The 14,471-nt window shown below is 41.2% G+C and overlaps 1 protein-coding gene across 1 annotated transcript; it reads right to left on the minus strand.

The window, feature by feature from the left end:
- Positions 1-2,487: 2,487 nt before the first annotated feature.
- LOC119727079 (cytosolic non-specific dipeptidase-like) lies at positions 2,488-10,804 on the minus strand. The gene is made up of 13 exons (XM_038198950.1): positions 10,550-10,804; positions 9,946-10,069; positions 9,400-9,576; positions 8,713-8,868; positions 7,979-8,059; positions 7,307-7,380; positions 6,365-6,439; positions 5,736-5,880; positions 5,358-5,457; positions 4,335-4,506; positions 3,608-3,693; positions 3,111-3,277; positions 2,488-2,635 (listed from the first exon to the last, which is right to left on the minus strand). Exons 1-13 carry the CDS (start codon positions 10,579-10,581, stop codon positions 2,588-2,590), a joined length of 1,437 nt encoding a protein of 478 aa, XP_038054878.1. The 5' UTR covers positions 10,582-10,804; the 3' UTR covers positions 2,488-2,587.
- Positions 10,805-14,471: the final 3,667 nt, after the last annotated feature.

The raw sequence follows: 14,471 nt of genomic DNA on the forward strand, positions 1-14,471 counted from the left end.
CACAGCATGCACGGCTTGGAATTTTGAAAATGGACCGTCGAAATATAGACCTCATGCATGTCGGCCATCTCAGAGGTGCAAAAACTGTAGTGTTAATTTAAGTTTCGGTAGCTTTTATTATGCAACAATGAATAAACAAGAGCAACTTAAGGCTGCATTCAAAATGACCTGGCTATGGCTGGCAATATCACGTGTATATAGGAAGTGGCTGCAGCCGCTTCCATAGGCGCTGTGTAACCCTAGCCGTAGCCACGTAACTCGGGCACAGCCAAAGTCATGTCTCTCTGCAGAACAAACACATGCCCTCCAAGATGGCTGTTGTGCATCTGGTCTATTCCAAGCTGATGCATTTTTGACATAATCATGTAGAAAGTTGAGCTAACACCCAAGACTTTAAAGGTTTTTTGTTGGTTTAAACTGTAGTGTAGGGCATTTTTGTCAACTGTAAAGTTTAGCATTAAGTAAGATTTGAGGCTTTGCATGGTGGAGATACTAAATGATGAAAGGTTTGCGGAAACACCACGTGCGAATAATTTCTCAACTAAGAGAGTGGTTCTGAAAAGAACCAGAGGTATAAATTCGACGTTCCGGTCAGTATGCTCTGACTGTCTCTCTCCTGAAGACGGTCGGAGCATACTGGCCGGAACGTAGAGATTATACCTCTGGTTCTTTTCAGAACCATTCTCTTGGTTGAGAAATTATTCACACATGGTGTTTCTGCAAACCTTTCATCATTCATTAAGTTTAGCGTTAGCTGTAAGCAACAAGGTTAGTGATTGCATGTCCGGGGCTGAAACTGTTCACCCCACCACATGTATAAACTGGTTCTTGTTATGACTTTTCTTTGCATATGTGATCCAACACAAAGGTAGTCGAAAGTCACACGGCCATACTTTAGGATACAGCCAATAACACATTAAATATTGATAACAATTTGTGTAAATAAGTGAGGACAAATTTCGTTAAAACTACTGTCATAGAAAATACAGAGTTTATTTGAAAAAACCTTTTAACGACAAATGTTGTGCTTTTAACTTTCTGAGGCCCGAAAACTGGGAACTGAAAATAGCTATATCTCCGTCAGATTTTGTCGCATTCCCTGATTTTATTCGTAATTGGAAAGCTTATTCAATGTCCTTTTCCATGAGCATAAAATCCCAGTTTTCTCAACTTGGTCCAAGTGACCGGTGTTCTGCTGGATGGTCACATTGTCTGTACATAGTTGATAACTACATATCGCGCTTGAGGTTAAACAAGTTATGTGCAAGGTGATTGTCGCTTTTACTCAGATAATTTCAATGGTTCTTAGAATGCAGTCAATCTTTGGGTTTTTTTTTTTCACTTTTGTTTCTCCGTTGACCTTCTGTTCATTTGTGATGTTAAAATTATGATTTCTTTTCTAGTAGTGTTTGTTTTTATATCACTTTAACGATGTTGATGACATGTCGGACGACAACGTCAGAAGACAGGTCCCATGTTCAATAAAGATCACTCATGAAAAAAAAAGAATTTAAAATCTTGGTACAAATGTATTTCTTTTATTCAGCAATCATAGCATTGAAAATATATTGTTGACAGTTCTTAATCTTCAAAAGAAAAGAATTCTTAAACGGCAGTCCACGATAGTTTTATTTATAATGATAGTCATCTCATTTTCAAACAAGCTCCGAGTGCAAAGACGTAATATTTCAGAAGATAGACCACGGCTAGAAATTACTACCAGACCATGTCCAATAACGGGTATAATGATTGTAGAATATAACTTGTTCATTTACGTCTAAAAATCGGTCATTCATTTTCATCTGAATTTCTGAATCGCTAGGTGCTCTGAACACGCGTTTCATTTTCGCTACCAGAGCATTTGAATCCATTTCAGTTCATTCAATGTGATTGTGCAGCACCTTTCATTTTTTATCCATTCAGATTCGTTTACAAGACTTCTTTAAATTTCGCTATTAGATAGAGGGCGGTTTCAAACATCCCCCATTCTGTTTCACTTTTAATGTAATGCCATCGGCACCATATACAATGAAGGGTTTCTTTTCATTAACCGTCAGTCAAATTAGCGGTATCTGAAATCGATTTAGAAAATGTATTGATTGATTGATTGATTGATTGATTGATTGATTGATTGATTGATTGATTGATTGATTGATTGACTTTTTGTTGAATTGAAATGGGATTAAAGATGTTTTTAAATTCGGACGAAAATAAATGACCAATTTTCAGAAGTGCATGAACATTTCAGGAAATTGGCCGAAAAAACCTATAGTAAAATATATATTTCAGAATTATATAATTAACATGACTCCTTACCCCAAAAGTTATGCTGTAACTCAAAATTATATATTTGGCGTGAAATGACCAGGAAAAACATTGTGAAAACAACATTTTCATTGATAGAGAGTTTCCAATCTTTGAATGAATATTGCATATTCCTTTTTTTTGTATAGAAAAAGCGCAATTTTGCTTGAAAATTGCTTTGGATGCTTTAAAGGAGCTTCCAATCCTAAACAGTTGAAAGTGAGAGCTGGTTAATAAAACCTTCAATCCAAGCTAGTGGTCGGTTCAACCAGTTTAGGCGGTTTTACTCCAGTTTAGCTACCTCCTCAAAGTAGGCTCCTAGTAGTTTAACCTTTAACAAAATGATAAAAAGAAAAGTACAAGAAAAACAAAACAAGTTACCAAAAATGTTTCAGCCATTTCATCATGGCCTACGTGTAGGCCCTACCTTGGATTAAATTTGGTGGGTTTTTTTTGGTTTCTTGTGTTTTTTTTTTTTGGGGGGGGGGTGAGTCTGGTACATCATGTGTTAAGGAGAGCACAGTTTGTCAGTTAACGTCATTTGTGAAACAGTTTTTAAGACATGTAAGAGGACATATTGTGATTTGGACGACATGACCACATGACTGATTTTTATCATATTGAAATTTGCATAAGAACGGGAAATAATGTTAGAAACGGGCAACAGACCAACCGACAATGAAGATAAAGATTCATGTCATGGACTCCACAAAAGCTTTCTATTGTCTGGCACTTTAAAGCATCTTAAGGAATGAAGTAAATATGCTAAAATATATTCCCCATTTCGAGGGGGAAATGGTTCTCACCCCGTTGATGTAGTTGGAGCGGTTGAATTTCTCGTTCTGAGAGTGAGCGCTGTCGTCACACGCGCCCAAGGGTAGCAACATGACGTTCTGATTGGCGACGTTCTGGAACGCCAGGCACACAGGGATGCTACAGCCGTCACGTGTCATGTCGGGCTCAGTCCCGAAGACTTAGGAGAGAGAACAACAAAACGTCGAAATATTCAGGGTAGAGATAGGGGAAGATGCGACAAATGTAAAGTAGGCTGGGGGGCACGGGCATGTTTACATTTACGCGAGAAAATTGTGCGACTTATGGCGCGATATGTTTGAATCAAATTCGAAGTGATTTTATCCCGCAACACAAAACATCGTATATGTATTACATCTTGAACCTGTGCCTATAAACAAAATGGTTATGAAAGATGGACGAAACAAAATTCGCGATGCATTGGATATTTGTGACCACTTCGAATTTGCCGCTTGACAAAGACGTTGCGAAATGTGTACTAAATATTTACCTGTTTTGACGGCCTTGCGGCCAGCAATGTAGTGAGGATGGTCAAACTCACTCAGCCAACTCTTCGCTCTGAAGTGTACCGAAATGCTGCCAAGAAGACAAAAAAACCGCAATTCAAATCAAGTATTACAGTACTGCTTGGGAGACAACTTTTGTTCTGTTTTCTTACAGAACAACTGCCCAGTACTTGTATAAATTGATTGAAGTATTTTTTTTGGAAATCCATACTGCCTACGAAATACTCTTATAAGAATCTTACAATAATCTTATAAGAATCTTAAAAAGAATCTTCAAAGAATCTTATAAGAATCTTATAAGAATTTAGTTGAAAATATGTGCTATTAAAATCAGTTAGGCAACAAAATCGATAGACTAATTGATGATGGTCGAGCCTAAAGCGAGCCCATATCACAAAATTCGTAAAATACGCTTTTAACATGTTTTACAATAATAATTTGTGAACAAATCAAATTTCAGACCGGCCCTTACGAATTGTATGACGTGAAGATTTTTTTTGCATATTTTCCCCGCATAACTACTTCCCCAAAATGTTACAAAATAGCAAATGGCTGCTGCTCAATGAGTTCCTTGTTCTGACCTCAGGAACATCGAATCCAACAATGAAGACACAGTTTAGAAAATCGTTTGAAACGTAGAGGATTTTAAACGATTCTGGAACTGATGGAACCAGTAGTAGGTAAAACCGAGGTTTAAAAAAAGGTACCCACTTTATTTTATTGGGTGAGCCTCGCGCCTTGTGAATATCAGTCAGATACTTCACTACCAACTGTGTAATATCTTCCAGCGATTGGTTGGGTACCAGACGGATGGAGAATTTACCAGTCACTTTGCGAGGGATCACTGTCTTTGAACCGGGTCCGTCAAAGGCCCCCTGGATTCCTGAAAATTAATCAATCTTAAAGTTGATTCGTGTACCGACATCTAAATTTATTTTATCATTTTAATATATCAAATCTGACTTGAAAGCTTTTGAATCATCCTTAATCTACAACATTGAACTTAAAACTCCAGAATCTAACCTCACGTCAAGTAGTCTTGGTCCAACTTGATTTAGTAAGTTCCTCCTTTACAAGTGGACCGTGGCAAGCGCTGTGAAGCCGCTTTGGAAGTAGTATATTAAATACAGCATGATCATAGTCTGAGTATCACCCGTTATCCACGGAGCCATCTCCTGTTTAACGTCTAATATGACAAAGAATGCAGATTTATGCAAGCCGCGCGCCAGCCAATCGGAGTCGACTTTACTAAATCGTGACGTCTCTTCATCCCAAAATCAGGACTGTGATTGGTCAATTCGAATGCAGCGTTTTGTAATACAACAACAGCCGGGAGCGCATTCGCGTAACATGATACCGAGCGCCGCGCGCCGTAACACTTTTTTTGAAATCCCATGTCTATGACGCGCAACGGGTGAATGACTGAAGACCTATAGAAAGCGCCTGCTGATTGGTCAAAATCTAGGAAGTCAAGAGGCGGGATCTGCCTAATTAATCAGCAAATCTGTTCGCGCATCTATTGCATTGACTAATATGATCACGCCTCTCACCAGAAATTTGGGGCAGTCGTTTATCCTAGTGTAGAGGCTCCGTGATTCAAGCTAATGCAGGCGTGTGTGGTAATGCTTATAACTTCATGGGTAGCGCTGCCGACGTTCCCAAGCCTGGATTTGATTCACCAAGCTGTAACGCGTACATGGAAGTACAACAAAACAAACTGACGATGCATCTTACCGTGGATGGACAGGGACGAATAGCGCCAACGATGCTGCAGAATCTTCTCCTTGGTATCGTGAAGCAGACGTTCAGTTCCAATCTCCTGACGATATTCCTCCTGCATGGAAACACAAGAGGGTAAAATGTGACGTAAAAACCACTTGGACAAAACAAACAAACAGTAAGGTTTTGATCTGTCTGAGAAATATTTGTTTCTCTGACAGGTTTCCCTTTCCTTGTACGTATTAAAGTTGAAAGTAATTTTTTGGTGAATATCATTGTTTTTATTTGCAAAGTTTCCAAATGCATTTGCGTTTGATGAATAATGAGGTATGTAGAAAGTTAAGCGGCGTGAGTTCTTATGATCAAGAGATGATATTTTTTGTCAGCCCGTACCATGTCAAAGTCGATTGGTCCATAGAGACTGGCTTCTTCCTCCGTCAGTTCAGCGACTTTGTCGTAGACACCAGGGACCTTGATGTGACCTGTGACGTCTACTAGGCTGTCCAATAGCGCTATCAGGTCCGTCATGGCTTCATGCCTATACAGAATGACAAGCGAACATTAGGACAATTAAGGCGTTATGAACTTAATCACAGGGCGTCGCTAGACCATTCACGCAAAATGAGTGTAATATTTCCTGGGGTTGGGGTGGGGGCAATATGGGCAATGCCCTACCCCCCCCCCCCCCAAAGTGACGTCGCAATTAAGGCAGGCACTACGTACACCACAATCTTGTCAGAAATTGTCTCAGATCGCACCACAGAGCATTTACAATCCAACAAAAATTCGGGAGCCTTAAGCGGGCCCCGAACCCCACGCCGTAATTCTTTTGGGCCTGAGTTTTGGCGGACCAATTAAACTTCCATTCCCCCTCCCCCCCCCCAAAAAAAATAATATTGTTCTGGATCCAACCTTTGCTCTTTCTAATTGTGTCCAACTTATCTCAAAAAGGCGAATGGTTTTTCAACAGACTAGCGCACATTCCAATATTTTTATATTGGAAGAACCATATTAATATTTACACAGAGCCCCCATAGACACCAGAATGCAGGTCCTTCTTGGAACATTCCACATCCACGAAGAAATAGCACAACCCCCTGAAAAACAAGAGAACAGTAAAGAGCTCCAATTATTCAACTTAATTTGTCTCGCTGTCACAAGTAACTTGTGGCATTAGCCACAAGTCTTCTTTCAGCCAAATTGCACTTTGCAAGCATTCTTTTGTGTTGTTGCTAATAAAACGAGACTTAACCCTGCGCAGAGTGACCTGCTACCCTTTGGGCCCCAGGTAACCGAATTTTTAGGGGAAAAAAATTGAGGGCCAATAACGTTCACCTTCTATCTAATCCTCATTCAACCCTTGCCAAATCAGCTGGTTCAATGAATTTTGCAGCCAGGGCTACACCCAGGCCGTGTCAACAAACTTTCGACCAGGCCTCCTGCCAAGTCTCATTGAAAATCAACAAAGACCTGTAACTTGACACAGTCATCTCAATTCATAACTGCATACCACAGCCGCCAGTCAATTATCTTTCCAGCGCACTGTCTGGCAACTGTCTGGACACTGTCTGGCACGTGGCTTTTTGTTGTATTGCTATGAATAGGGTCTTGCGTAGTGCGGGAAAGTACTGGGCAGCAGTTGACGAGTTGTTGTAAAGTTTTTTTGTAAACGCTGCGCAGGGTTAAGAAAGCTTAGTAAATCTGTTTCAAGACCAGTATGAGCCATGCATGAATTAAGGACAGCCAGTTAGCGGGACAGGTTACCAGGGGAGACAGTCAGTCAGTCAGTGGGATGGGACAAAGGGGGCACCATGCTGGGACAAGAAAATACAACCTGTGAAATGCAAGAGTATGTTTCACAATCTGCTAGGCTTGAAAATTGATAATCACACAAAGTGGATTTGATGTCGCAAGCTTTTAAACGTTTAACGACTAGAGCCCCATGCAGGAATTCAGTATCTTACCTCAAACCGTATGTGATACACGGCTTGTTCTTGCCCAGCCAATAGTTGTCGGAGATGCACACGTAGTCCACGTCCTGAGATGAAAAGAGAAAAACAAAGCAGTGTAATAATGGACGATTCCCAGCAAATATGCTAATTTGTGTCAAGAAAACATCGTCAAAATGGCACACCGAATTAAATCCTACTCAATGATTAAGAATGGCTATCAATATGTAGCATATACCAGGGATGTAGTCGGGTCCATCACAATTAGTCCCTGCAAGTTTTCCAGTCCACACCAGACTCCCATAAAAAAAGCATATACATGTAAAACAAAGTGTGACGTCATTAGTACATATGCTTATTGCACAAGCTATTTCAATGAGATTATTTGACGAAGACATTCGTTTGTTGTTGTTCATCCACTGTAACTTGTGACTGGACTTGTGACTGGACTTGTGATGGACGGACTCGACTACATGCATCACTGGCCTTCACAATGGGCTTAATTACAATATTATAAGCCCACTCGTTGACGTCATCACACAGCTAGCACTGCCCAATTCTCATCACCATACAACCACGCAGTCTCAGTAGTGACAAGCATTCAGGCATTAAGTCGTCAGTCATCATCCAGTCGGTCAGCGAGATTAAAATGGATAGTTTGGCACGCTAAAACAAACCTACATGTACCTTGAAAAATGTGTCCTTACGAGCCACGATCAATTCCTCTAAACCTTCAGAGCCTGATTCTTCCATTCCTTCAAAGCAGAACTGCAAATAGAATATAAGTGAGGGTAGTACCAGGCTAGGTTACTAATCTCTGATGACGCCTAGGAAAGATCGACTGCAGCAGGATTGGAACCTGCGACCTGTGGAATACTGTAATTGGCAGTACATTTCTCAATTGATTTCTATTTACACAAACAGGTGGAATTTGCATGTTAACTTATTATCTGAGTAGGTTTTTAAAACCTCGGTTTAGCTCCAGCCTGGGCATCATTATTGTCTTCAGAATCATTTCTTTTCAATGTCCAAATCACATAGAAACACTCCAAACTATGGCCCATACGATTTGATTTTCTTTAAGCACAATATGGACCAAGATTGAGCCGCAGTTCTCCAATTCAGGACCTAACATCTCTTGAAGCCACAGCTGCAGATGAAACCGAGATTTCGAAAACCCTCTCCATGAATTAAGAACAAAATGCTGGTTTTGTGTTTCAGTTGTCCAGGGTTTGAATCAACATTTTGCTGACCTTGATATTTAATTTGGCGATTGTGGGGTTCATGATTCAAATTCACATTTGTTCACCTTGATATTTAGGTGGTTTTTTTCAGTGGTCCAGGGTTTGAATCCACATTTGCTCACATCAGTATTTAGTTTTTGCTTTAGGGGTCCCAGGTTCATATCCACATTTACTCACCTTGATGTTGATGGGAATGTCTTGCTTCAAGGCGCAGTAGGCTTCAATGACGTTCAGCCAGGATAGTACAGGTCCTTTGTCATCAGTCGAGCCACGTCCGTACAACTTGCCGTCAACTTCAGTCAGAACGAACGGGTCGGTCGACCAGCCATCCTCCTGAACAAAAATTGTCAACTTACCATTGATTCACAGTTCAAGGAGAGCATATGATTCTAACTAGGGTCTTGCTAAAAAGATTAATAAGTGTGGACAAATACTTGAAATGGAAAGTTGAGGTTGATAGTTTTTATACGCTGCATTATTACACAGCATACCGATCCGATTCCATCTATGAAAACTGTGAGCTCAAAAACAACTTCCGGGAACACTTCGCATACAAAATTAGTTTGTTTCAGTGATACTTGATCTGCAGTTCACCAGTAGACTTTAGTGAGAGCTTTTCATAATTTTTTGATGCTCTTGTTGGGGAAATGTTGAGTCAAAGCTGAACGGAATAGCGACTTAAGTTCTTGGGCCAGGGTTAGATATGCTATGGTGAGGCAAGGTTAGAGGGAGGGTTAGGGTGAGATTAAGATAAGGGTTTGGGTTTGGATTTATGTTAAAGTTTGGGGGTATAGGTCTATAGGGTTGTAGTTCCACTTCCAAAAATGTTAACAAAGCCCGTTTCAGATGTTCCCCTGCACTGACTTTTTTGGCCGGCTGCACATCCAAGTGACCATAGATGCAGACCGTTTTCTTCTTGGGGTCGTCGCCAAGGTGACCAAGGAGGATAGGAGGCAACGGGATGCGCGTTCCATCCTCCAACTCCTGCATGCCGATGTCTGCTAGCTCAATCGTCGCTCCGACTTCTGGCTTTCGGAGGTCCTACAAGTAAAACGATCATGGCATGTGATTGATCATGCTTATAAGTTATGACTGTTTGTGATGAACTCATGATAGCCCAAGATTGACATGTGTTTGACTCAATTACAACTTTGAAGTGCTTATTACCCCCCCCCCCCTCAAAAAGTGCTACCTCCGCCTACCTCAAACATAAATCTATGAATCTCGCTGACTCCCTCTACATAGTCCGTTTCACAAACCGCCATCTTTGTGATCACGTGGTAATCTTTGGGGCATTCTTTGAAAATATGTCCCATCATGCCGAGGATACAATGCATGATGGATAATATTTTCAGTGAAATGCCCCAAAGATGTGATGATGGTGATATCTATGAAACGGTGTATTTATACCTGGGCCACTACTTCCAGCATGCGTTTGACCTCCGATCGTTTCTCCGGCCAAGCAGACACACTCTGTATGGCAACTGCATCAGCCAATCTCTTGACGTACTCATCCTGATTTTCGTCAATGAAGCTGAAAACAAGAATTAAAGTAGACACATTTTGATGATGGTTGACACTCTTTTATTTCTTTAGTTTCAGTTTGATGCCGCTTAATACATTTTAAGGTCTGGCGCCGCCACTGTATATGGATTGCAGAAGAAGAAATGTCTTTATTCTTTGTTAGTCATATCCTTGTCCGTAGGAAATAATTTACTTAAGGCTGCATGGTTGATGTATATATTTCAATTCATACAAACGAATCCAGAAATATAAAAAAAAATTGCGACGCAAAATGCTTCCGGGTTGTGACAATACATTGCAGTTTGCATGCAGTGGAAATGTTTAGGGATTGCAAATAATGCTCTGAAGGGCGTACACATAAAATGTACAATAATTGCATTTTGTTTTCGGTATGTTTGGGGGCAGGGGACCAGCCTACTTTGCAGAAAGGAGGGTCAACCATAATAACTTCCAAATCATTACACCATATTACAGTAACTAATAATTTTACCTGAAAAGCTTGGGAAGAAATTCTCCAGCCATGTTTGCAGATAATTTCAGATTGCGACAACTGACGAAATTTTCCGTCCGGGATTGGAGTCTAAATTTCAACAGGTGACGACAAAGATTCGATTCCTTGGATATCGAAATAATATTTTTACCAATCGTTGCTCAACGTGCAAAATATAAGTGACATGCCTACAAATGCAGTACCGATACTTCGAAGTGTATATCCTGGGAAAATCCCAGCGCTATTTCCTGATTGCATACAATGGCCAGCACGTGATTGTTATGACATCGGACACCACGTACATTCATATACGTGCATGACCGTTGATCTCCACTCAAAGACCTACAGACTGATAACGTCTGAACAGGAACAGAGTTCAATGTGCACCGCGTGTAGTGTCACGCGTGAAGCCTACTCAAGTATACCCGTCATTGTGAGTGCAAAACATAGACATATGGTGCAAAGCCAGTAAATCGGTCAGAAATTGCCTACGCCGGCCAAATCACGATTTGCATGCCCTGAAATTCTTCGTTATTTGAGCACATTGTGGGCAGAGCTTGACAGTTTGTAAAAAAAAAATAATTTAGGGTGGAAGCCGTGCACATCATGACTATGAGCTTGTATTTCTGTGTAATCCATGCAGTGGATGAAATTGGGGCCCTTAAAGCGCTCTATTACTACTTTGCAATGGGGTGTAGGCACCGTACCGTTTTTCAAAATGGTGATGGGCTTCAGGACTACTTTAAGGGGTGATCATCCTCTGATAGAAATTCTAAGTTCTCCCAAAAGTCATCAGATTACCCCCGAAAAATTGAAAAGAAGATGAGAAATGATGAAATAAGCTTTAATTTGATGTGTGTCTCGAACACAAATTGGAGAGTTGTGAGTATTTTTCCTGAATTTCTGAAGTTGGGGCATTTATCATTGGGGTCTATGGCAGTATATAATATATCACCGCGTTCCCACTTGAATTGGAAAAAGGTGGATCAAGATCCGGCATTTTGGTGTGATCGTTATCTTACCGCAACGAAACCGCAAGTCGCGTTCCCACTTATGCTTGATCCACCTTTTCGTACGGAAATGTTGGGTCCGAAAGGTCACTGAGTTCGGAATTACGCGCGCTCTGTGTGAGTGTCATTGTTGCATGGTTGCAGGCTAGGCCAGGATGGGTCAGTTTTCAAACAGCACTATCAGAATTCACAGACAAAAATTACGCAAATTCACCTACATAAATCACGGATCCGTAGAGGATCCGTGCGTGCATAAATTAACAGGTGAAATCCAACAGAGCCGCTCATTGTGTGACATCACGGCAGAAACCAATGCATCGATAAGGGATTCCCTGGTTCTGAAGCTTCTCATTGGTTAGAAACGGTCACATGATGTACTACGACATCATTTTCCAATTTTCTATAATCAATACTTCAGATTTGTCACCTCCGTACGTACCGCGTTATTGGCACTATTCTCATCGCATACTCGTAAGCTTTTCCATGATTCTGTGCCAAAGTGAAGTCTTTTGGTGAGTGCGGACTCAGAGTCATTTATGGATGGAAAAATAAGTAAAATTTCAGGAATGAAAACGGTTTAGTAATGGACGAACACGCAACAAAAATAAGGCCTACAGCGTAGTTTTAGGATACCACGTGCGTTTTTGCATGCGCGGTGGTAGCCCGTAGTTCAGCGGTTGTTTATTGTGCATGTTGTATACGCTGGAAATGTTCACATGAGCTACACGCCTGAAAACGTGTTTCTTCGTTCATGAGACCGCAACACTTTCGCGCCACTCGTGCACCGGGCGGATGTTAACAGGTCAAATTTCCGGATCAGATCCACCTTTTGCGTTCCCATCTGATCGTGATCCAGCAATTGCCGGATCTGATCCACCAATTGGGGGATCTGTATCCTGGTCCAGAGGTGGATCAGAAAAGGTGGATCTGGTCCTGATCCACCTTATAACGGTTAGCGTTCCCACTACACACAATTGCCGGATCTGATCCACCAATTGGGGGATCTGATCCGGCAATTTGGCAAAAGGTGGATCAGATCCACCAATTGGTGGATCAAGTGGGAACGGGGTCTTTGTTTACTGGTCTGCACCCTATGAAGGCCGTAGCGCTAGCGTCCTGTTTGCAGGGTGGGGGGGGGGGGGGGGGGGGGACGAGCGACGAAGGAGCTAATCGATTGATACAATAATGACACCAATGCGGCATTAAATACGTCTTACGTTAGTTGATCACTATCCATCAAAGTCTGTTAAACAGATCATTGACGTGACGATCTCTTGTTTGGAAACCCAAAACTAACCTAGCCGCTCGTTTTTGTAGAATCTGAATCCTTTTGAGACACTTTTCAGAGGTATTAAATCAAACCGGGAGACAATAATCTATTTGGGGAAGAACAAGTGTTTTATAAAATATGTGAAGAGTTGATCAGAAGAGTTGAACAGAATGCCGTAATCGTTTGGGTACTCCATGTTTTGAGCACGGCCTTTGTTTGTTCCAAATAATTCAACAAACCAAGATATTTAAATTCAGCGACATTAATCACTGTTAAGTCTAACATTGAAACCACGAGATGATTTTGTTTCATTTTTAGACGATCCAAAGAGCATAGCCTTACATTTGGAAGTATTCAAAGTTAATCTTTATGCAAATATGCCCATCAGCCAGAAACTGTTATGAGCTCATGATAATTAAAGTTTTTTTTTCCTCACCTGAAATTTGTTCAGAACCACAGAGAATTAGCGTGTAGTCAGCATTATGTAACATTCTTACAATGAGAGACAGAATCCGGTAATCATTGGTAAAAATAATGAACAACGAAGGGCCTATCATAGAACATTGGGGGACTGCTCGATTGCACCAAGTCAGAGACAACTTGTTCACAATCAGCAAAACATTATAATTCCTGCGATTCGTCATGCACCAGCTTGTTGAGTAATCTCATGAGGCAAATGCTAGTGGGATTTTTTGACTATAGTACAGAGGTGATCCCGTAATAAGTTGATGTTGCTTGGTCTTGAACGATGATGCTGTCTTTTTTCGAGAGAACGTTATGAGTGTTTAGGTGTCAAGCTGATGAAGATCTGGACATCAGCATGCATGAGGACTGCTCGTCTGTAGCCCAGCGGTGGCGGCTTAATTTTGCAGTAAAAGACAAACTATCTGTACATGTATCCTCTCAGTCAGTCCATAAGTTCTCATTATGTCCGTCGATAGGTCGAGTTTACAACCGTGTTAAACCCATCTTTGATGTGTGTGCTTTTGTTTAATACGCATGATTATTCCTCTTGTGCATGCGGATCCAGTAATTTTTGCGGGGGCGGGGGGGGGGGGTCATCTGCCCAAAAAGTCTGAAATGCAGACAGGTTTTTTTTTCTCCGGACACTTAGCCTCTGAAATCAATAGGTGGGTGTGTGGGGGTGGGGGAGGGCTCGTACTATTCTTTCAATGGGGATGCTGTTCAAATCAGACGATTGCAACACTATATTATAGAAGAGTGTACACAATACGCCCTAACGAAGCTGGCTCTGTCCGTATTTTGTACCAGTAAAATGTTTGTGGGTGTTGAGCGGGGGTGGGGGTGGGGTTATTTCGCATTATTTAAAAGGAATTTCTACCAGAAAAAGACAAAGCTTGAATTGTCGGAGGGGGGGGGGACCCTTTATTACAGGGCTTTGTTGAACGAGTGGACATTATTAACAGTATACACATGTATTGGTTTTTGCGTGTGCCAGAGCAGGGTTGGGGAATTCACATTATTTGTTATGTATTTCTATAAAAAAGAAGAAGAAGAAACGAGTCATTTTTCCCTGACCTCCCCAGGCGCGGTTCTAGAACAAATATTTTTTTTGGGGGGGGGGGGGGCTAGCACGGTGGATCCAGATTTTTTTTTTCAGGGAGGCGTGCTGAAATGTTGA

Source organism: Patiria miniata, unplaced genomic scaffold (assembly GCF_015706575.1).
Source record: "Patiria miniata isolate m_02_andy unplaced genomic scaffold, ASM1570657v1 HiC_scaffold_1, whole genome shotgun sequence".
Taxonomy (NCBI): Eukaryota; Metazoa; Echinodermata; class Asteroidea; order Valvatida; family Asterinidae; genus Patiria; species Patiria miniata.

Coding starts and splice junctions, on each gene's coding strand:
- LOC119727079 (XM_038198950.1), bottom strand. CDS start 10,581: ATGGCTGGAGAATTTCTTCCCAAGCTTTTCAG. Junction 6,440..7,306: donor TGTATCACATACGGTTTGAG/GTAAGATACTGA, acceptor CTTGTTTTTCAG/GGGGTTGTGCTATTTCTTCG. Junction 4,507..5,357: donor TTCGTCCCTGTCCATCCACG/GTAAGATGCATC, acceptor ATTAATTTTCAG/GAATCCAGGGGGCCTTTGAC.